The 23,580-nt window shown below is 45.8% G+C and overlaps 1 protein-coding gene across 3 annotated transcripts; it reads left to right on the top strand.

The window, feature by feature from the left end:
- The first annotated feature begins 514 nt into the window (after positions 1 to 514).
- F11R (F11 receptor) lies at positions 515 to 22,351 on the top strand. 3 transcript variants are annotated; one of them, XM_057728658.1, is made up of 10 exons: positions 517 to 679; positions 17,849 to 17,917; positions 18,083 to 18,190; positions 18,409 to 18,555; positions 18,865 to 19,067; positions 19,241 to 19,343; positions 19,481 to 19,588; positions 19,817 to 19,829; positions 20,134 to 20,182; positions 20,320 to 22,351. In XM_057728658.1, the coding sequence occupies exons 1-10, from the start codon at positions 619 to 621 to the stop codon at positions 20,353 to 20,355; spliced, it is 897 nt and encodes a 298-aa protein (XP_057584641.1). In that variant the 5' UTR covers positions 517 to 618; the 3' UTR covers positions 20,356 to 22,351. The 3 variants fall into 3 exon arrangements, with proteins under 3 accessions (XP_057584640.1, XP_057584641.1, XP_057584642.1); XM_057728657.1 differs by having other exon boundaries at positions 515 to 679; positions 20,134 to 22,351; XM_057728659.1 differs by lacking the exon at positions 19,817 to 19,829 and having other exon boundaries at positions 518 to 679.
- Positions 22,352 to 23,580: the final 1,229 nt, after the last annotated feature.

Below are 23,580 nucleotides of genomic sequence, written 5' to 3'. Positions count from 1 at the left end.
CTCCCCCCACCCCTCGCATATTTATACATGTGGTTTTCACTTGCCAAAGGACCAAAGGACGGGACCAAGGTTTCTGCAGCACCCAGCAATTTACTCTAATAAACAACACCATCGCATTCGAACAAACAAAAACAAAAACAAAAACCAGGGCCTGTTACCCTCAAGTTCCATAGCACAATTACCTTCCCTACCACCTCCTTTAAGGTATGCCTCTAATCTTCCAGCTGCAACTCAGAACCTAGCCAGTCAGAAAGTCCCTACTTCAGGAACTCCGCCCAATCAGAGTGTCCTCACCTGCAGAAGGTGAGGCCTGGGTCTCCTGACGCGACAGTCTCTTGGCCCAATCAGAGGCGGCTCGGGTTTGGAAAGGCGCCAATCAGCCCTAGTGGGGAGTAGTGGGCGGAGTTGCACCTGGCGACGGTGAATCACTTCGTGGAGTGGCAGCTCCCTGCACCAATCGGAACGTGCCGAGGCGGGGCGCCGACCAATCGGGTGTGAAGGGAAGGGCCCGGCTGGGCTCAACCTGGCGACTGGAGTTTAGTCCCCGCGCTACTGTTGGGCGAAGCTGTCTGTTCTCAGGGCTCCGGTGGCTACTGTCGTATCTGGATCTTGATCGTGATGGGGACAAAGGCGAAAGTCGGGACGAAACCGTTGCTTCTTTTCACATCGATGATCCTGTGTAAGTTCCCGGAGTTTTTGGGGGGAATCTGTGGGTCTGGTCAGAGGTCGGAGGGAGGCGCTCCCCACACACCTCTTGCCCGCAAGAGGGGAGGGGTTCAGAAACTAGCCCGCCTCACCCTTCTAGTCCTCTTTTCCACCCCTGGCTCGTCCCTCTTCTTTCCCCTCCCTCTTACCCTGACGAGTGGCTAGCTCCCCTCCCCCACAATGGTGAATAATGACCCCTCCTCTTACATCCACCGGAGGGAGCTTCCTCCTCCGCACGTTCACCGAAAATAACGGGGAGATGTTGGTTCCCTTTTTCTTCATCCTCACTTACTGGTGAGGGCCGGTGGGCGCGAGAGCCCTGCCCAGCCGGGATCACACATCTGGGATGGGCCATCCTGCCCTTCCAACATGCAGCCAACATCCGCGAACTACCCGAGAGAAGTCGGGAGCCTCTCATCCCTGACTCCCGTGGCCCCTGGATGCTCTGCTCCTGAAGGATCCTCAGAGACTATCTGGTGGAGGTGGGGTGGGGTGGAAGTCTCTTTCCCTGGCTGTCGCTGGAGGGTCTCTAGCTTTCCCCGGATCTTTGGGTTGCTGTGGTTGCTCTGGGAAAAGTGTCTAGGTGCAAAATCTGGAAAAAAAAAATTGAAACCTGAAATTTCTCAGAGCACAGCATTCAAAGTTCGTTCCTAGAACAACTACTTCCAAAGTCCTTAATAAATGTTGTTGACTGAGTGACTGTTCCCAGGGGGAGGTCCTGTCTTTTGGTTGGCTGGTTCCTTCCCAGAACCAGAACTCTGCCCTCCCCCCCTCCGGCAGTGTTTGAGAGTTTTTGTGGCCTCTGTAAACTCCCTTTCCTGTGGAACAATGAGGCTGGCTTGCTGGGGCAGGCCTCTGTCTATAGATATGCTTGTGCCCAGCTGAGTGTGTGGTTTGTGCCCTAACCTACCTGTGTCCGCACCTGTACACTTATCTGTCTGATTCTTAAATGTGTGTGGATAGTTGTGTCAGTCAGGAATCTGTAAGAATCTCCATTTCCCCCTCAATATCCATGTTGTAGGAAGTGTAAAAGAAATGAATAATATAATCGATATTGGTGGTTATAAGGAAATTCACTTTGCTTAGTTTGAAGGGTGCCCTTAGACAGATGAAGACGACTGCTTTGTACCTTATCACAAAAACATGAATCCTTGGGATGTACTGGGCCAGTGGCAAGTTGAATCCTCTCCCTATTGTACAGCTAAGGAAACAGGTACAAAGAGGGGAAATGACTTTTCCAGACTGAGAAAAGGACTTGGGACTGGAACAAAAGTCTCCCAACTCACTTCTCCTTTTTCCTGGGTCCAGTGTCTCAGGCACCCTGTGGCACAGGAACCAGGATATCAAAACATCAGTTTGGGATACTGCTCCACTTTTACCTACCTTTTTCAACTTTTCTTTCCCACTAGATTCTTTCTTCTCTCACTTCTCTGTTTCATTCTACTCCTCCATTTCCCCTTTCTCTTCAATTTCCATTCTTTTCCTCCCCTTCTTCCCCATTTGCTTCTGTCTGTATCTCTGCATGGTACTCAGTACTAAACACTTTGCCAACCCTTGTACTGTATCAGTACCCTCCCTCCCCTCCCCCCAACCTAGAAGTTTCTGAGTCAGTAACTCTATTTGTGACAGTGTTTGTCAGGCTTAGAGCTTCCTAGAGCTGCATCCTTCTCCCTTTTCCTCTTTTCTTTTCTCTTCCCCTCATTGTCTATAATAATCCCACAATAATCACATACTGGCACTGAAAGAGTTGTGATATCACCCCTCTGAGCTTGGGAATGTCCTCTCGTCTGTTCAGGGAATCAAGAAACAGTGGTTTAGAGGGGAGCTTGAGATGATATTGCATCAGCTTGACAGGACAGTGGATCCTGGGAAGTAACATGTCCAGGAGATGGAGGAACTGACCTTGTCACACGTGAAAAGGCCATACATGGAGGAAGCGATTTGATTAGTACAATGAGGATGGAAATAGCAGCCAGGCCATCCCACCTGGGTTCTAGCTTGGCTTTCTGCCTTGTTTGTGATCTTAGGCTAGTAACTCAGTCTTTTCATCTGTAAAACAGCAGCAATAATACTTGTCCTAACCTTGTCCTGTGGATCAACTGGGATAACAGCTACATTACATATACATGAAACGATTTTTATTGGGCAGCTATTATCCCCTCTGGATTTTGTGAGGATGAAAGAATGCTACCCATAGTAGAGCAAGTGAAAGGAAGCAGGGAGAGACCCTGCTAGATTCCAAATGGCAAGAGTGAAAAAGTAGGGGCTTTCTTGGGCTTCTATTCTGTCCTCTGCCCTTGGGATATTGGAAGCATATTTAGGATGCCTGCATGTTCTCTTTCCTCCCTCCGGGGCTGCTCCTCCTGTGGGCTCTGCCATCCAGGGAGGAAGAAGAAAGGATAAAGCAAAGGCCCAACCCCAGCCTGGGGAACCTAGAGGAGAGGAAGGCCTGAGCCTACTGGAACAGGGTTGGAGACTAAACACTGGGAGAACTGGGCCTGGGAAAAGCAAAACTGGTAACTGAGAGCACTAGCCTCCCTCGCCCTAGAGAGCCTGTGCTTAGAAACGTTTCCAGCTATCTCCCAGACAGGAAGAGGCATTTCTGTTTAGCAGGGTGGTGTGTGCACACGATGACTTTTGGTGTAACCACGGGGAAGAAAGAGGAAACCTAGATTGGAACCCTGGTGTTTGCACGCACCCCTTACTTCATGTAGTGTCCCCACTGAGACATTTCAGGAGGGAGGAACTGCTGCCCTGTGTCTGGGTCAGTCTCTGAGTCCTGATGTTTTGAACTGATGTTTCTAGTCAAGCCTTTCTAGCTTTGCTGTTCAGGATTAGACTTACCTCGAACTGTAGATTGGTGAGTCACTCCTCCTTTCCCTTCCCACTACTGGGGGGTTGAAATTACTCCCAGGAAAGAATTGTTCCCTCGAAACCAGAACCTAGAAACTAGTGACACAAGTTGGAACTAGGAAGTGAGCGGTAGTGGAATTCCAGCGTATAGTCTTTCCCTCCTGGCTCCAGAACACTTTCACTTATGACATTTCTCTTCAGTTTCTATGTGATCCGGGCTTGCCTGGGGTGTCCAGCCTAGTTTTGGCTTAGGATGGAGCTGCTGTAATGAAAAAAAGTTTATTTAGAAGAATTTAATACATTAATGTGGTTTGAGAATCAAAATGATATTAAAAGAGTGGGATTGTCACTCCCACTCTGTTCTTGTTCACTTTCTACCTCCCCTAGTTTCCTTTGTATCTTTCCAATGTTTTGTTATACAGATATCAGTATATATAAATACATATTTCTTTCTTTTCCTTTTTCTTACACAAAAAAAGGCACACTATATACATTGTATTCCATCCTGTATCTCGTTTATTTCATTTAATATACCCTGGAGGTCTTTTTGTATTGGTGGTGTGGCCTTGGCCATTAGAATATTCCTACTCATCCCCTGCCCTCCTCCCCAGGTCCTCTGGATTGAGGGACATCTGTTCTGTGGTCTCAGAAGCACTGACACTCCCGCTCAAAGACAGATGTAAGCGCTACACACATTTTATGTGAGAGATTAGGAAATAATGGGGCTTGTTTTTCACATCTGTTAGCATTGAGGAGAGACCTTGGGGAGTCTCTAAACTCAGACCTGCTTCCTCTTTAGAGGTTCAGGAAAGACCTGGATGGCCACTTGGTCAAGTGTAATTGTGGAAGAGATTCCAGTGTTGTCAGGGAGTTGTGAGAAGTAAAGTGAGTGGATACATACTGGGGTTTTCCAGGCATTGAAAACTCAGAGTTCATCTGCCTGGGACTCCCTGATAAGCAGGGCTTCTGTCTAAAGTCCGCCTGGTGTCATTTGTTTTACCATGTGGGGGTAGGACAGGAGGAAGCAGCTGGTTGGTAGGAAGTTTAATTCCAGGCCCCTGGAGTGAGTCCTAGGCAGGCAGGCGCGCAGGCCTTCCCTTGTAATGGGGAGATGGGTGGGGGAGGAGAGCTGAGCAGGTAGAACTGGAAATTCTGCTGAGAGAGGGCAGGAGGGAGCAATGGAGTGAAAGCTTTTCTGTCCTACCCGGCCACACCACTTTCCGCCATCCTCAGAGGGCCGTGCCAGTTGACCCACGTCACTAAAAGTACAGCCAAGCCTGGCTGTTTAAACTTTGCCCAGCCTGTTGTTGGACTCACACAGCCTTCCTCTTGCCCATGCATTCCTTATCGGTCCCACCCCAACCCCCAGGAGTGAGTTCAGTCTCTACAGGGTGAATGGTGAGAAGGAAAGGGCAAACCAGGGGTGGAAGGCGTGGGTCCAGGTTCTAACTGTATTGCAATGTCAAATTCATTTGTTAATCCAATAAATGTTGGTTTTTACTGTGTTATGAGCACTGTGCTAGAGACTAGGGATAAAAAATGAATAACATCTGCTATCAAGAAGCTCTGAGAGGGCTTCCTAGGTGGCGCAGTGGTTAAGAATCTGCCTGCCAATGCAGAGGTCACGGGTTCGATCCTAGCTCCAGGAAGATCCCACATGCCACGGAGCAACTAAAGCCCGTGTGCCAAAAAATTAAAAAAAAAAAAAAAAAAAAAGAAGCTCTGAGGGAGTCAGGTATTGTAACAGTTAGCCCACAATAGGTAAACTGTGAGCACGCTGTAGCTGGCGGCTTTCTGAGGCTTTGGCTCATCTTCCCTATTTCAAGACTCTAGCTCCCTCACTGCCGGAGGGTCCTATGAGGCTCATCTGCCTAGAGGGGAAGTTTGGATGAATTCTTAGAGAAAACCAGAGGCTGGCTGGCTGGCTGGCTGGCTGGCTGGCTGGCTTCCCTCCTTTTCCTTCATTTGTTTGTTTGTTTTTAAATGGATCAAAAAAAACTCATTGCACGAAAACAACTTAAGGAAAATTCTAATAATTAACAGGATGCATAAGGTTTCTTAATAAAGCAGTAGAAGGAAGTTGCTTTTTTGTTGTGGGTTTGACTGTGTGTACAAGGGAGGATTGCTGGGGGGTTCTGTCCGATGTTTGGATGCCTCCACCCTCTGACCACTTTCTCATTACAGCAGTGCTTCAAAGCAGCAAAGCACAGTGCTAGGGACAGGGGAGGATACAAACATAATTTGGTTTTTCTGTTCCCAAGGAACTACAGACATATATTGACTAAGTCGAATACAGAGCACCGTGCATCAGGGGCTGTCATCAAAGTACAGAATGTTTGGGGAGCACAGAAGGAAAGAGCTACCTTTTTTTTTTTTTTTTTTTTTTTGGCGCACGGGCTTAGCTGCTCTGGCATGTGGGATCTTCCTGGAGCAGGGATCAAACCTGTGTTCCTCTGCATTGACAGGCGGATTCTTAACAACTGCGCCACCTAGGAAGCCCAAAGAGCTACTTTTTATTTTAAAAAAAATTTTTTTAGTGGTTTTTTGTTTGATTTTTTTGGCTGCATTGGGTCTTTGTTGCTGTGTGCGCCTGGGCTTTCTCTAGTTGTGGCGAGCAGGGGCCACTCTTCATTGTGGTGCGTGGGCTTCTCGTTGTGGTGACTTCTCTTGCTGCAGAGCATGGGCTTTAGCCATCTGGGCTTCAATAGTTGGGGCACATGGGCTCAGTCGCTGTGGCTCGAGGGCTCTAGAGCGCAGAAATCAGTAGTTGAGGTGTTCAGGCTTAGTTGCTCCGGGGCATGTGGGGTCTTCTTGGAGCAGGGATCTAACCCATGTTCCCTGCATTGGCAGGTGGATTCTTAACCACTTCATCACCAGGAAAGTCCCAAGAGTTGCTTTTTAAAATGATACAGTTTTTATTAAGAAATAGTAAGTGTTCAATCCCACGGATCAACCTTCCCCAAAACGTCCTCCCATCCTTTTTTACTATCCCACTCCAGTACTTAACACTCTGGACATTTGTTTCAGCATTCTGGTGTGCGGGCTCCTCATTGTGGTGCCCTCTCTTGCTGTGGAGCACGGGCTCTAGGAGTGTGGGCTTCAGTAGTTGTGACATGTGGGCTCAATAGTTGTGGTTCATGGGCTCTAGAGCACAGGCTCAATAGTTGTGGCGCATGGGCTTAGTTGCTCCATGGCATGTGGTATCTTCCTGGGGCAGGGATCGAATGGTGTCCCCTGCATTGGCAGGCGGATTCTTAACCACTGTGCCACCTAGGAAGTCCTAAAGAGAGATTAATTTTGATTGGGGAAAGGCATAATGGATCAAGGGACACTGGAACAGGATCCTGACAGATGAATGATGTTTCCTTGCTTCTCTGCTGGAGATAGTGTGTAGCACAGACTTGGGTGAAGAGTCCCACATTGTTGTTTGCGGCTGTGTGATTCGGGGCAACTGTGCTAAGCCTCAGTGTTCTTGTATATAAAATGGGAAATAACAATAGTACTTGTCTCCCAGGGGTGTTTTGTTTTGTTTTGTTTTTCTTTTTCTCCTTACAGGGTTTTTGATGAGACAGTGCATGTGTTCTCATTTCTTCCTGCCCTTTTTCTCTCCTTGGAATTTATCAGACTCATACAGGATCTCGATAGTGTAATAATCTATTTCTTACTCATCTATTACTTCATTTCACCTTTAAAGTTTTATTTAATCATTCTGTGCTTCCTGGTGTGTCAGTATTTGGATATTTCCTGTTATTCTTTATCATCCTTCCTTTCTTTTTGCCTTTGTTTTTGCCTCTCCTTTTTGGCTTTGTTTTATTTTTCTTTGCTTCTTGTTATCTGTCTGATTTTTTCTTCTTTTCCTTTTTTATTCCCCTTTCCCACTCTTTTTTTCTTTAAATTAAAACATTTAATACACATGTAACCGGGTAGAGCTTAATCAGACTCCAGGTTGGGTTCTGTTTCTTTGACTTGTTAGCCTTTGTTTTTTGCTGCTTTTGTTATTATGATCATAGGTGATGGCCTGCCTCAGGGAACACGGCCCCTCTGCCTGCAGGTTAAACTAAAGTGCCTCTGTTCAGCTCACAGGCAGACAGTCTGCCCTGCCCACCTGTGTGAATGGCTGAAATTAACATATCCCCTCACCAAGGCTGGTTATTCCTGGAGATCTTTTGTACGACTGATGCCCTTTAACTTTATGTCCTCACAGCCTCTCCCTCTCTGATTCTATAAAACAAACTGACATCCAGACCCCAATAAGTTGGTTTTTAGGAGACACTAGTCTACCATCTTCTCTGTCTGCCGGCTTTCTGAATAAAGTCATATTCCTTGCCTCAACACCTCATCTTCCGATTCATTGGCCTGTCGTGTGGCGAGCAGAGTGAGCTTGGACTTGGTAACATATACTTAGTTATTACACAAATGTAGAACATAGAAAAGAAAAGCAGCCTGTATTCTCATCTCTCAGATAATATGCACTGTTGGGTGTTTGGAGTCTATTCTTAGAGATTCTTTTATGTGTATACTCGGGTTATTTTTATCATTTGTAAAAACAGGGACATGTTCTACATGTTGTTTGTACATTTTGGACATATTTCTATGCCTGAACGAATCGATCTGCCTTGGCCTCTGGGCTGGCAATCCGTATTAAAAAAATGGGTGTTTTTACATAGCTGTGTAATGCATCAGACCCTGGAGCCAGATTACCTGGGTTAGAATCCTGGCTCTGCCTCCTACTAGCTTTGTGACCTTGAGCAAGTTACTTAATTTCTGTGCCCCAATTAACTCATATGTAAGATGGGAGCAATAATAATATTTATTTCGTAGTATTATTATAAGGATTAAATGAATTAAACCTGTAGAGGGCTCAGAAGAGTATCTGGTACATAGTATTCAAGAAATATTAGCTGCTATTATTATTTTATTCATTTGGTCATGCTAAGTAACATGTGTCTAGAATTTGGATATAATTAATTAAAAGTATAGGACAAACAATACATATATTTATTTATTGGCTGCATTGGGTCTTCGTTGGCTTTCTCTAGCTGTGGCAAGCAGGGGCTACTCTTCATTGAGGTGCTCAGGCTTCTCATTGCGGTGGCTTCTCTTGTTGCGGAGCACTGGCTCTGGGCGTGTGGGCTTCAGTAGTTGCAGCACACAGGCTTGTAGTTGTGGCTCATGGGCTTAGTTGCTCTGAGGCATGTGGGATCTTCCTGGAGCGGGGATTGAACCCATGTCCCCTGCATTGACAGGCGGATTCTTAACCGCTGCATCACCTAGGAAGTCCAATACTTACATTTATTGAAAAATCATCACCACAGTAAATGTACATCTATCACCATACAAGGTTACAGAATTTTTTCCCTTGTGATTAGAACTTTTATGATTTACTCTCTTAGCAACTTTTAAATACACAATACGGTATTATTCATTATAGTTGCAATGCTGCACACTACATCTCCATGACTTATTTATTTTATAAGTGGAGGTTAGTACCTTTTAATCTTCTTCACCCATTTCTGCCCCCCCCAGCCCCCCCACCCCCCATCTCTGGCAACCACCCAATCTATTTTCTATCTATAAGCTTGGGGGGTTTTTTGTTTTTAATCCCACATATAAGTGAGATTATATGGTATTGGACTTGCTCTGTTTGACTTAATTCACATAGCATAATGCCCTTAAGATATATCCCTATTGTCACCAATGGCAAGATTTCATTCTTTTTTTATGGCTGGACGATATTCCATTCTGTGTGTGTGTGTGTGTGTATATATATATATATATCACTTATGATGTGATATATATATCACATCTTTATCCAATCATCCATTGATGGACACTTAGGATGTTTCCATATCTTGGCTGTAGTAAGTAATACTGCAGTGAACATGGGGGCGCCTGTATCATTTTGAGTTAGTGTTTTCATTTTCTTTGGATAAATATTACCCATAAGTGGAATTGCTGGATCATATGATAGTTCTATATTCAGCTTTTTTTTTTTTTTTTTTATTCAACTTTTTAAGGAATCTCTATACCGTTTCTACAGCGGTTGTACCAATTTACATTCCCACCAACATGAGGTTTGCATAAGGGTTCCTTTTTCTCCACATACTCACTAACATTTCTTATTTCTTTTTGTTTTGTTTTGTTTGTTTTTTTGCCATGCTGCACGGCTTGTGGGATCTTAGTTCCCCCACCAGGGATCGAACCCATGCCCCCTGCAGTGGAAGCAGGGAGCTCTAATCACTGGACTGCCAGGGAATTCCTGATTTCTTGTCTTTTTGATAACAGCCATTCTAACGGGTGTGAGGTGATATCTCATTGTGGTTTTGATTTTCATTTCCCTGATAATTAGTGATGTTGAGCATCTTATCATGAACCTGTTGGCCTTCTGTGTGTCTTCTTTGGAAAAATGTCTATGCAGACACTCTGACAATTTTTAAAGCAGATTGTTTAGGTTTTTTTTTTTTTTTTTTTTGAATTCTGTGAGTTCTTTATACATTTTGGATATTAACCCCTTAGCAGATAAGTGAGTTGCAAATATTATCTCCCGTGCTGTAGGTTGCCTTTCATTTTGTTGGTGATTTCCTTCGCTGTGCAGGATGTTGATTCTTTCACTGTGCATCTCATCATGCATACTCGAGTAAAGGCTGTAGTGACCGGGGAATGCCCACTTCTGATGCCCAGTTTAATCCTTCTGTGTTGGTCTGCTTGGGCTACCATAACAAAATACCAAAGACTGGGTGGCTTAAACAAAACTAATTTATTTTCTCACAGTTCTGGACCCCAGAGATCCAAGATCATGGTGCTGGTAGGGATGGTTTCCTCTGAAGCCTCTCCTTGGCTTAAAATGGCTGCCCTCTTGCTGTGTCTTTACACGGTCATCCCCTCTATGCGTGAGCACCCTTCGTGTCTCTGTAAAAAGGACACTGATCAGATTGGTTTAGGGCAAGTCCTAAGGGCCTCATTTTAGCTTAATTGCATCATTAAAGGGCTTCTCTCCAAATACAGTCACATTCTGAAGTACTGAGGGTTAGGGCTTTCATATATGAATTTTTTTTTTAATTTTTAAAAAATATTTATTTATTTGTTTGTTTGTTTGTTTGTTTGTTTTATTTGTGGCTGTGTTGGGTCTTTGTTGCGCGCCGGGCTTCCTCTAGTTGCAGAGACAGGGGGCTACTCTTTGTTGTGGTGTTTGGGCTTTTCATTGTGGTGGCTTCTCTTGTTGTGGAGCACGGGCTCTACATCACAGGCTCAGTAGTTGTGGCACACGGGCCTAGTTGCTCCACAGCATGTGGAATCTTCCTGGACCAGGGATCAAACCCATGTCCCCTGGATTGGAAGATGGATTCTTAATCAGTGAGCCACCTGGGAAGTCCTCATATATGAATTCTGAGGGAATACAATTCAGTCTGTAAAAACCATAAATCATTTTGAAGATTCCCTCTGCAGAAGGAGCAATGATGTAGCCAGGTGTCTCCTCAGATGACTGGGGCTCACTTGGAGTCTCGGGTAGCTCTTGTGATCAGGAAAGAAATGGGTGTGTTTTATAATAAATGGATTCGTGCCTTTCCCCCATTTTCCCCCATTTTAGACCTTGCATTAGAAAACTTCCTGGCACTTCTTCCACTTTTGGTGCCACACTCTGCTCCTGGATGCGGGAAACCAGCCTCTGCCATTGTACATACAGACACCTACAGACACACTTGCAATGCAGGTGCAGAAGTCAGTCCCTTTTGCAAAATGGCAGGTGAAAATCACTTGTGCAGAGAACTTTAATTCTGTTTCATAAATGAAACACATTTTAAAAAACACAATTTTTTTCCTAAGAACTTTTATTGAGATACAATTGGCATACAATAAACTGCATATATTTAAAGTGTAAAATTTGATATTTTTTTCTTATTAGTAATGTATGTATGGCAATCCCAATCTCCCAGTTCATCCCCCCGAACCCTCCCCCCACTTTCCCCCCTTGGTGTCCATATGTTTGTTCTCTACATCTGTGTCTCTATTTCTGCCTTGCAAACTGGTTGATCTGTACCATTTTTCTAGATTCCACATAAATGTGTTAATATACGATATTTGAAAAACACTTAATTTTTAAATTGTGAAGCTAAATTTAAAAAAGATTAATAGAACACTCCCTTTTTTACCCCCTGAGAACTAAACGGTTTTAAAAAAAAAAACACCTTTGCTAGTATTAAAATTTTTTAAAGACTGGATTTTTAATCAAGTTTGGTTTTTCTTTATTTGGGTGTGCCCCATCTGCCAATTTGAAAAATGGGTTTATCTTTGTAGATTAACCTTAACAAGTAGATGTTATAGTGAGTGGTCTGCTCTGACCTAATTTGTTAAGGCTCTGTGTTCAGTGTCAGTTTGTACCAGGCATTATGCTAAGTGCTGAGAACTCAGAATGATAGCTTAACGCATGGTCCCTTCTCCTTTGGGAGTTTACTGTCTGATGGGGAGGTCTATAGGTGCATAGATGATGTTATCGTAATGTGGGAAGTGCTTTGACAGTGTTTTGCATGGGGGTAGTGGAAGCCTAGGAAAGAGACCTTAACTTGGCTCTGGTGAGGATTGGGGGTGGGGTAAGTCATTTTCCAGAAAGTAATGTGAATGAATACCTGTTGGCCAGATGGAGAAAGAGGGGAAGGGTATTCTGCATAACAGGAATAGCATGAGCACAGGCAGAGGTTGTGAAACTGCAGTCTTTGCTGGGGAGTAAATTGCAAGAGTACAAAGGGTGATGAAGCTGATAAGCTTATGGTCGGGTTGGGTTGGGTTGGGTCGGGTTGGGTGGTGCCAGAACTCTTGCCTGGCTGAAGAATATGGATTTGGTCTTACAGCAATATGGAATCATTGGAAGCTTGAAGCAAGTGTTAGATGTGCGCTTTTCAGAGGCTGTACAGTGTAGCCCAGTCTCTGGAATTAGCCTGCCTTTATCTGAAGCTGCACCACCACTCAACTGCCCTGGGCCTCAATTTCCCCACGTAAAAAACAGAAGTGATAATAAAAGAATCACCCAACTCCTAAGGTTGTTGTAGGGGTTAAATCCATGTAATATGCTTATAGCAGTGCCTGGCATAGAGTAAGTGCTCAGTAAATGTTAACTCTTTCTGCAGCAGTGGGGTGGAGGAGGCATGTGAGTGGGTCAAGATTAAGGCAGAGAAACCACTTGAGAGACCAAATGCAATTCTTCAGTTGACGATGGTACTAAACAGTGGCCATGGGTCTGGAGAGGAGGGGCCAAATTTGAGGGAGGTTTGGGAGATGACGTTGCAATGCGTGGCGTTTGATTGACTAGAGTGAAGGAAAGATAGCGATGGCTTGAAAGCTTCTGGAGTGAGTGACCAAGTAAATGGTGATACCACCAACCTGGAGAGGGGAGGGGAAGAGAGAGGTAGTGGGAGATGATGAGCAGTGTGGGATTGCAGGAGGGGGTGTGTGAAGTCCAAGCAGAGCTGTCAGGAGGCACAGCCATAGGAGTCTGCAGCTCAGGTAAGAGGTAGTGGCTGGAGCTGGCCATACGTGGGTGTAGACGAATGTTGTGTTTTGAGATTTCCTAGACAGAACACGGAGAGAAAGGGCACGGGGTGGAATGCTGGGCATTACTGATATCAGGGGGTGGACAGAGGAAGCAGAGTTCAAGAAGGAGAATAAGATAACACTGATGCTGGGGGAGGACCAGAGCCCTGAACACTGAAGGGGGTGGAGCGGCTTGAGGAGAGGAGTGGTTAGCAGAGTCAGACATCTTACACAGGCCACAGAAGGTAACTGAGAAAGCAAATACTGGATGTCTTTAATTCTAAGACTACCTTAATGTGTTGGAAATTAGGGTGTAACTTACAGCCCATGTATATATTTAATATAGTTTCCCCCCAAGAATCTATTATTAAATTGATGTTATACCTGGTCATCAGGGTATCTTAAAATTGAGGAATACAATGATTGGTGACCTTAGTGAAAGCAATTTTAATTTCAAGGTAAGAGCCAAGGATGTATTGAAGTAGGTTGAACAGTGAATGCTTATGTTGGGCTGGAAACAGTGTGTGTAGACTACTTTAAAAAGTTTGGAGGGACTTCCCTGGTGGCGCAGTGGTTAAGAATCTCCCTGCCAATGCAGCAGACTCTGGTTCGATCCCTGGTCTGGGAAGATCCCACATGCCGCAGACCTACTGAGCCTGAGTGTCACACTTACTGAAGCCTGAGTGCCTTAGAGCCTGTGCCCTGCAACAAGAGAAGCTGCTGCAATGAGAAGCCCACACACCGCAACAAAGAGTAGCCCCTGCTTTCTGCAACTAGAGAAAGCCTGTGTACAGCAACAGAGACCTAACACAGCCAAAAATAAATAAATAAGTAAATATATAAAATTAATTTAAAAAAAAGAAGCTTGGAGAGGAAGGGAGGAAAGGATTGTAACTAGAGAGGGGTGCAAGATTAAGTGAAGTTTTTCTGCTCCTGAAGGGGCCAAAAAAATCTATTGATGCCTTTAACTTTGTAGCTTTTCTTGCTGTGAACTTAGAGTAAATTAAACATCACAATGGAAAAGATGAAATTTCCTTCTGTTTTGGTTTACCATGTTAACTAGTAGGATATTTGTATGTATGTACAGTATGCCAAGTATAGGTCCAAGGTTAAGTTTGGTGGGCTGGGATGTAAGCATTATTCCGGCAGTATTTATATTTATTTATATGTCTCACTGAAGAAAATTTTGAAGTCAGAAAAAGCAACATGAAGGACCTATGGGCAGATGATGATAATAATAAGATGTAATATTTATTTGGTGCTTCCTGTTGTCAGATGCTCTTGTGGGCACTTTATTTATGTTAGCTTGTTTAACTCTCAGTAACAGCCCTTTGATATAGAAACTGTTATTATCCCCATTTTACAAATGGGCAAACTGAGGTTCAAAGTGACTAAGTGTCTTGCCCAAGTCACACAGATTATAAGTAACAGAGCTGGGATATGAATGCAGGCAGTCTGGTTCCAGAGGCTTGCTGAGGAGCGAGAAGGGGAACATGGGTCAGGATGGCTGAGGTGTCCTGCAGTCACCAGGAAGGAAGGACATGGTGGGGAGGCTGGACTTGACTCATGATGTGAGACGCAGGCACAGTAGAGTTCTGAGTATTGCGGTCAGGCCACAGGCAGACATAAGCTGTCCTGCATCAAAGGAAGGTGGGAAGGCCCTGAGGTGAAGGCCCTATATGTTAAACCAGAGAAGAGAAGCCTGGACTAAGTAATAGCAGTCAGAATTAATGAGAAGGGAAAGATGCCTGTTGCCCATATGTCTGTATATATGTGGTGGTATCATTCCTGAACATGTTCTAGATCTGGTAATCTGAGAGGACTCAAAAAAGCACCTTAGCTGAAGTTAGAAGTGAGGCAGAAGCAATCACTAAATTCGTATGCTGTGATTTATTTATTTATTTTCTTTTGGGTGGCCCTTTATTTCAAAGGCTAGTTTTTAGTTTAATTAGAAGCTGTTCTTTATTTGGGTGATGCCGTAAGTTGGGTTCTTGGGAAGCTGACTCTGAGATGTCAATTATTGTACCAAGACATGTATTAGGGAGTGTTCTTGGGATCCACACCTATGGAAAGGAAACAAGACCGGGCAGAGGGAGAAGCTGAGTTACACTGTGGTTCCAACAAGGGCTCAGCCTACTGCACAGGGGCCTTTGAAGCAAGAATAGCCCTTCAGTGTTGTCCCAAGTTGGGGAGTTGGGACGATAGAGCTGGGACTTTATATGTCCCCCCCTCCCCTTTTTTTTCTGTTCCACGTGGCATGTGGGATCTTATTTCCCCAACCAGGGATCGAACCCACATCCCCTGCAGTGGAAGCCAGTGAGGAGTCTTAACCACTGGACCACCCCTGGGGAAGTCCCCAAAAGTCAGTTCTTGCTGGGTTTGTTTTTTTTTTTCGCCATGGGACTTGCAGGATCTCAGTTCCCTGGCCAGGTACTGAACCTGGGCCACGGCAGTGAAAGCCCAGAATCCTAACCACTAGGCCACCAGGGAGCTCCCCCCTCCTCTCATTGATCAGGCATTGGATGCAGGTGCCCTGACCCTGTTCCTGCCTGGTAGGAGGCATGCCTCTGGGCAAGGCAGTGTTCTGGGTATCCTCAGAGAGAGCCGATAGCTCCAGGCCTTCTGGCAGCAGTCCCAGCAGCTGAGATAACAAGTCCTTCATTCCTGAAGAGAGATCTGGTTTGAGCGTCTCGGTGTACATCACAGGTAGCAAATTGTAAAATTCAAGAATCTTAAAAAAACAAAGTTCCCATCATCAAAGTAGAGAAAGTTGACTGGGGCAAAAAATCAAAGCATTTCATTATCAGCTTGCTTGATGAGAGCTGAGTCAGAGACTTCCATGTCCTCAGTTTTCAATTTAGTAAAAGCTATTTGGTTTAATTTCTGTATCTGTTGTTACATTTGATTATAGATTTGACTTTGAAATATAATGCCAAATATACAGATACAAAGTAATATGACTAGAAATAATTTATAGGTAAAATGGACCTGACTTTTTTTTTTTTTTTTTTGGTTTTTTTTTTTTTTGGCCGCGTTGGGTCCTTGCTGCTGCGTGTGGGCTTTCTCTACTTGCAGCGAGTGGGGACTACTCTTTGTTGTGGTGCTTGGGCTTCTTGTTGCGGAGCATGGGCTCTAGGCATGCGTGCTTTAGTAGCTGTGGCACACTGGCTTAGTAGCTCCGCAGCATGTGGGATCTTCTCAGACCAGGGATCAAAGCCATGTCCCCCTGCGTTGGCAGGCGGATTCTTAACCACTGCGCCACCAGGAAAGTCCCATGGACCTGAGTTTTAAAAGAATCATTTTATTACATAGTTTGCCTCTGTTAAACTAGTGGCTTTTCTGAAAAGCAGCATGGTGTATAAAAGTATGGTATAATAAGGAAAAAAAAAAGAGGTATAGGAGTAACCTGTACGCTAATCTCAGCTCTGCCATTTCCTAGCTATGAAAACTTGAATCAGCCACTTAATCTTTTAGACACTGTATTTTCTCATCTGTGAAATGGGAGAGAGAATACTTACCCTGGCTAATTCAGCATTGTTGTATTAAATTGAAATGAATGTATGTAAAAGTACTCTCTAAATATTTAGGCCAAAAAAAGAAAGGAAAAAGAAAGAAAAGAAAGAAACAAGAAAAAGAACCTAAAAGATTTCAGAGAACATCTAGTTCAAACCCTTCGTGTTTCAGATGAGTAAAGGGAGCCTCAGGGGTCAAGAGACCATATTCAATTATGTGAGTTATTTAATAAAGAAAAAACATACTTGCATTGAACAGATGTCCTTGCATTTAACTAAGGAAGACAGGACTTTGATTTCAAGCTATAAATAAAGCATCCTTCATGAGTTTAAGCTTTGAAAACATGAATGAGAGTGATTGTGTAAGTGCAGGTTGGTAACTGTATCACACCATCCCAGAATCCTCCAGCACTGGTGCTTATTTTGCAATGTGTGGGCCCCTCCTGTGAACCCTGCTGCCTCTCTCCCACCATGTTATTTAATTATCCTTGTCTCTCCTCACCTCCTCTCTCTAGCCCCACCACACACAGCACCTTTTCCTTCTCTTCTCCACTGGGCAGAAGGAGATGCTAATGAGATGATTTGAGCCCACTTCTGGTCCAGGACCAGCTGTGTGATCTTAGACACGTTTCTGTACTTCAGTTCCTCATGTAAAGTTGGGACGATAATACTTGTCCTGCAGATCTGTCCTGCTTGTTTCAAAGATCAAACAATATAATGGATGTGAAAACACTTTAAGAAGCACAAAATGCCCTACAAATGTCGGAGTATTATTACTGTCCTATTATCGCTCCTCCCTTTCCTTCCCTCCCTTGCCTCCAGCTTTGCTGGCTTCCTGCCAGGATTGTCTGACAGGTGACTGCAATTATTTGCTGCGAAGCTTTCTCTGAACCATGCAATGTCATTTGGGAAGCTGCTCTTGGACTAGCAGGAATCTAATTCGATTATTGGGAGTCACAGAGGGGACATTTTGTTTAAAGGAAAGAAATTGCATAAGAAAGAAATATTTTATTTCCATTGATAAAACAAGTATTAGCCTGCAGTTGTAGTAAAAAGCATTTTAAAAAGATATTCGGAATATTGGTGAGAGGGTGTGAGATCCAAGAGGAATGTGAATCTCTTGAATCCCTTGACCTTGGGATCTCAGCATGGAGAGTCCCAGCCCTAGGTGCCCCATCAGCTGGACTGCTCTTCCCTCTCCGTGGCATTTCTCTGTCCACTCCTGATGGACCCACCTCTCTTCTTCTTCTCAGGCTCACTGCCATTGGGCAGGGGTGCAGTGCAAACTTCTGAACCAGTAGTCAAAGTTGCTGAGAATAAACGTGAGTTGGGAGGGGCTGTGGAGGGTGGCAGGGGTTGGAGGGAAGTGGGGTGAGCAGGTACAGACCCTGGGGAACATCCAGCCCAGACTGTGGTTTGGGGCCATTTCCCCATCTTCTCCATTTACTGCTCCTCCTTCCTCCCACTCACTTTGATCCTGTCTGCAGCTGCCAAGTTGTCCTGCTCCTACTCGGGCTTCTCCTCTCCCCGCGTGGAGTGGAAGTTTGCCCATGGCGACATCACCAGCCTCGTTTGCTATAACAGCAAGATCACAGGTGAGTCGCTCCACCTCCTTGCTGACTGCCTAGGTTGTGGAGGGATTGATTGTGCCTGGATTCCAGGGGAGGGGCACACCCTGAGGCTCAAGTTCCCAGGGCCTTCCCATCACTTTTCCTGGAGGGAAGAAGAGAGCCCCTTGTGCCTTGGGTGCCACGGTCACCAGCTTCTCTTAGCTCTCCAGCTCACTCTGTCCCTGCTTCCTCTCTTCTGGTAGCTTCCTATGAGGACCGAGTTACTTTCTCGAATAGTGGCATCACCTTCCATTCTGTGACCCGGAAGGACACGGGGATGTACACTTGTATGGTCTCTGATGAAGGCGGCAACACCTATGGGGAGGTCACGGTCCAGCTCATTGTGCTTGGTACGTGCCCCAGGTCTTCTCTGTGGGCTTGCAGTCAGTTGCTTCCCTAAACCCTTAGCAGAGCCTGCTTTGGGGCACACTGATGGTGAGAATGCTCATGGGTGGGGGTGGGGGCTGGGGGTGGGGTGGGTTGCAGGAGGTGGTGTTTATAAGTCCTGGTGCTGTCAGAGAAGGATGAGCCCCTGATTAGGGGGAAACTAAGGGCATAGTAAGGGAGGAAGGCTAGAGCTGATGCATGGGAGTGTCATGCTACTTTGCCTTCGGGCAGCCCTCTTGCCCTTGTGACTGGTACCTTCTGTCCCTCCCCAGTGCCTCCATCCAAGCCTACAATCAGTGTCCCCTCCTCTGCTACCATCGGGAACCGAGCAGTGCTGACCTGTTCAGAGAAAGACGGTTCTCCACCTTCTGAATACTTGTGGTTCAGGGATGGGGTACTGATGCCTACGGAACCCAAGAGCAGCCGCGCCTTCAGCAACTCTTCCTATAGCCTGAACCAGAAGACAGGGGAGCTGGTACGGATGGGGTCAGGGCAAAAGGTGTGTGTGGGGGGTGCAGGGTTATAGAACCTCCAAAAAGGGGGAAGAAGAGCAAGCAACAAGGTAACCTTGGCATTAGGGTCAGGAGACATAAAAGACAGATACTTTTCTTCTTCAAGCAGGAAGCCAATTTGTCTTTTGCCCTCCAGATCTTTGACCCCGTGTCGGCCTCTGATGTTGGAGATTACACTTGTGAGGCACAGAATGGATATGGGTCACCCATGAAGTCAGATACTGTGCACATGGATGCTGGTGAGTAAGGGTGTGGCTGGGGCTTGAGCTCAGACCAGGGGTGGGGATTGGGGTCTGCTTTCCATTTTGGCGTTGGTAGTATTGTCAGTACCACGAATGAGCATTCAGGTGCCTGACCTCTCACTTGTGTCCCATAGCGGAGCTGAATGTAGGGGGCATCGTGGCAGCTGTCCTTGTAACACTCATTCTCCTTGGAGTCTTGATTTTTGGCATCTGGTTCGCCTATAGCCGAGGCTACTTTGACAGTAAGTGTTCGCCCTCAAAGGGTCTGCTTTGTATCATCCCCATTTCAGGGCCTGGTTCTTGGGTGCCACCTGAGAACTGACCTGATACTGAGCCCATGTGTGTTGGGGTTACCTCCCAGGGAGCACTGGTCACCCATATCTCAGGGCCACACGCTAGGTCCCCCATCTTCCTGCGCCATGCTGTCTTTTACCCTGCTGACATTCATGGTCCCATTTCTTATCTTTCAGGAGCAAAGAAAGGGTGAGTGAGCTGCTGTCCTGGGGCTCTCTAAGGCTGAGTACATGGATGTATATGGTTTGAAGCTGAAGTGTGCCCAGGGGAAGGGGTTGGAGGGGAAGGCAACCATCCTGGTAGAGAAAACATCTGGATTTCTACTCCTGTCCACTGTGGTCCTGTGCTTGTCTTTTCTCCCTCCACCCAAACCTTCCTGCCGAGAACTCTGTGCTTCTGTTAAGTTCTCAGTCCTGGCCTCTGAAGTTTGCAAGCAGAGGTTAAGGAAAGGGACTAGGGGACTGAATGTCTCCATCTCCTGGCTTGTCTGTAGGACCTCGAGTAAGAAGGTGATTTACAGCCAGCCCACTGCTCGAAGTGAAGTAAGTATGCCTGCCCTGGGATGGGGAGAGCCTCCCGGCTGGAGTGAGGGGTTTCCAGCGTGTGTTTGTATTCAGGGGATTATTATCTACAGAAGACTGTACTGTAGAGAATTGACTTGAATGTTTTATTTTTCCAGGGGGAATTCAGGCAGACCTCGTCATTCTTGGTGTGACCCTGGTCCAGCTCACCTCCCGTCCTCTGTGCTTGCCTTCCTCAGGTGCTACCAGACTCTGGCCCCTGATGTCTGTCGTTTCACAGGATGCCTTATTTGTCTTCTGGCCCCCACGGGGGCCGCCACTTTTATCTTAGTTAGGATGTGTTTTTTAATAATGTCAGCCATGTGTGCCTTCCTCCTTCCTGCCTCCCTGCCTCCCTTCCTTTCCCACCACTGCTGAGTGGCCTGGAACTTGTTTAAAGCTCACTCCACCCCTCCCCCACCGCCCCCACCCCCACCCCCGCCCATGAAGGATCAGACGGAAGTCCTGGCTGACGCCTGCTGATTTCCCCTCCAAACAGACTGCAGGAGTGGTGGAGCACTCACTGCCCACTGCACGCAGTGGTCCTCAGATAGGCGTCTGGAGCCTGGTTCCTTGGCTCTTCCCTGCTGTACGGAGGACAGGTACCAGCTGGTCTAGAGCGGGGACTGGATACCGGAGCAGCTGAGATTGTAGTTTGGTGATGACGTCGTCTCTTCTGCGTCTGCAGCCCATTCTCTTCCCATGGGCAGCGCCACTGGGATCCTCCCGCACCATCCTCTTCCTGAACACAAGCAGACCGACAGCAACTATGTCTGTAGAGAAAACAAGAGCTTTTGTTGTGGAGAGCATAGTAAGCTTTCAGGGCACATGAAGCAGAAGATATTTTAAACCACTGATCTACAGAAAAGAAAGCTGGAGCTGGTAGCTCAAGCCATCACCCTTCCCTTGGCTGGAGCAACTGGACCCACCCTTTTAAGATGTGTCTGGAGGGTTGTGGGAATTTGTATAGTCGTCAGCTCTGCTGAGTGTGTGTGTGTGTGTGTCCTCAACTCTATGCTGAAATCAAGTGTGTGTTGGAGGGCTTCTTAGCTCTTTGGTGAGATTTTATTTGTTGTGGGGATGGGAGAGATGAGATACCTGGGTTCCTTCTTAGTACAAACAAGAAAATCCTCAAAGCTCTGCTTCCTAGCAACCTGGGCTGGTCCCTGGCTCACTGTCCTACCCCTTCCTGGTTCCTGCCTTAGAAGAGGACATTGGACCCTCATTCCAGAGTCCTCCTGTGGCATGAGGAGGACACCCCAGGTGAAGTGATGCTGTGCTCTGGGTTCTACTTGGTCTGCTCCACCCAGTGAGACCAGACGCACCCACCCTCCCACCTCTGCCAACAAGATGCAGAATAGACTTCCCGGAGGCTACAGGAAAAGCTGTTCCAGAGCCTGAGGCAGGATTTCTCAAGTCATTTGGAGAATCACTGTAGTAGTAGTTTAAAGTAGTACTGCTGCTTCATTCAGGGGGTAGATGTGAGTGAGAGCAGAAGTAGGCGGGCTAGGCCTGCCTGGCACTGCTTTCCTCATCCTGTATGGACCCTTCTTTGCCCTTACATCTGTTTCTCCCTCTACCCAGCACCCCTAGTCTATTTATTAACTAGCAAGAGGGCAAATAAGGGGTCTTCTAGGGTTGATTTTGCTAATTTCTGTGGAGAATACTGAGCACCACTTTGCCATATTCTGTTCCCTTATCTGACAGTCCCTCACAGAACTGAGTTTTCTTTTCATCAAGAAGGAAAAACAAAAAACAAATCATATTGTCATGCACCAATAAAAAATAAGCTTTCCAGATGGAAATAAAATCTAATTAGGCAATAAAAGTAGAGATTGTGAAACGGTTCAGTAAGAATGAGGATTTTGAAGTGTGTTTCAGTTTTGTATCATGGTTGGGAGACAGGGTGGGAGGGATGTGGAGAAAAGGCCACAGGGAAGCAGAGCTGAATCATTGCTCCTGTAAGTCTGAAGCAAATGGTTCCTCACTCCCTGGGTCATGACTTGTGAGGAGTATGAGTCAGTTATTACCAGCCTTGGAATTTACCTCTCCAGCTTACAACAGCCCCTTTGAGTCGGAAAACACCTTGTCTGCTTTCATTTTAGAATGTTAAAACTAATTTTTGTAATAAATGTTTATTTTTCACATTGAGTTTGTTTAAATCCTGAAGTTCTAGCTTAAAAGAATTGGGACCCCCAGAGTGACTTGAACATTCAAAAATCTTACCTGTAGTCTTTTTTTTTTTTTTTTAATTTATTTATTTTATTATTTATTTGGCTGCATTGGGTCTTCATTGCTGCACACGGGCTTTCTCTAGTTGCTGCAAGCGGGGGCTACTCTTCATTGTGGTGCTTGGACTCCTCATTGTAGTGGTTTCTCTTGTGGAGCACGGGCCCTAGGCACGTGGGCTTCAGTAGTTGCAGCACATGGGCTCAGTAGTTGTGGCTCACAGTCTCTAGAGCATAGGCTCAATAGTTGTGGCACATGGGCTTAGTTGCTCCGTGGCATGTGGAATCTTCCCAGGGCAGGGCTCGAACCCGTGTCCCCTGCATTGGCAGGCAGATTCTTTACCACTGCACCACCTAGGAAGTCCTACCTGTAGTCTTTTTAAGAGATTAGGGATATCCTTCTAAAGAGTCTGTACTTATTTACCATTGGCCTGTACTTGAACAGGAATGCTTCAAATGGACATTTCCTACATTAAAAGGAGACTTGGGGGTTGGGGAACAGGGTCATTCCATAGAGATCAGTGTTTTAGACATGAGCCCACCCTGGTTACGGATAAGAGGGTTGAACATTAAAGATGTGTTTTTTGTCCCTGTCTTAACAGAATCTACAGATCAAGGCCAGGGGAGGGGAAAATAAGAAATGGGGTTGGTCCATTTCTGAATGAGAGGACACAGTGTGTTCTATGGGGGCATGAGGCCAGCTTAGTAAAGGAGATAAATGAAGAAAAAGTACAACGTGCACTTAATGGGAAAAAATCTCTAATTTTGTAGCTCTTTCAATTTATTATCCCTTCTTTGGTACTAGCTGTAAAAATCCAGTATGAAATGGAACTTTTTTGAGATTTTTTTTTTCTGGCTGTGCTGCACGGCTTGCGGGATCTTAGTTTCCTAACCAGGGATTGAACCCTGGGCCCATGGCAGTGAAAGCCCAGAGTCCTAACCACTGGGCAACTAGGGAATTCCCCAGTAACTTGTTGAATAATTACTGTCATCCACTGATTTACTTACTTGGTATTATTACTATCCCATTTCACAGATGGGGGATAAAAGGCACAGAAATCCTCAGGAACCTGCGTATGTTCACACAACCAGTGGTACTGGGATTCAAGGCAGCCGGGGAGAGGTTGGGTAGCATAAGTCCTGCTCACAGTG

The sequence above is a fragment of the Hippopotamus amphibius genome, chromosome 3 (genome assembly GCF_030028045.1).
Source record: "Hippopotamus amphibius kiboko isolate mHipAmp2 chromosome 3, mHipAmp2.hap2, whole genome shotgun sequence".
Taxonomy (NCBI): Eukaryota; Metazoa; Chordata; class Mammalia; order Artiodactyla; family Hippopotamidae; genus Hippopotamus; species Hippopotamus amphibius.
Note: the sequence above shows the minus strand (reverse complement) of the source record. Positions and strands in the feature narration are given on the sequence as shown.

Coding starts and splice junctions, on each gene's coding strand:
- F11R (XM_057728657.1), top strand. CDS start 619: ATGGGGACAAAGGCGAAAGTCGGGACGAAACCGTTGCTTCTTTTCACA. Junction 680..17,848: donor TTTCACATCGATGATCCTGT/GTAAGTTCCCGG, acceptor TCTTCTTCTCAG/GCTCACTGCCATTGGGCAGG. Junction 19,344..19,480: donor TACTGTGCACATGGATGCTG/GTGAGTAAGGGT, acceptor TGTGTCCCATAG/CGGAGCTGAATGTAGGGGGC.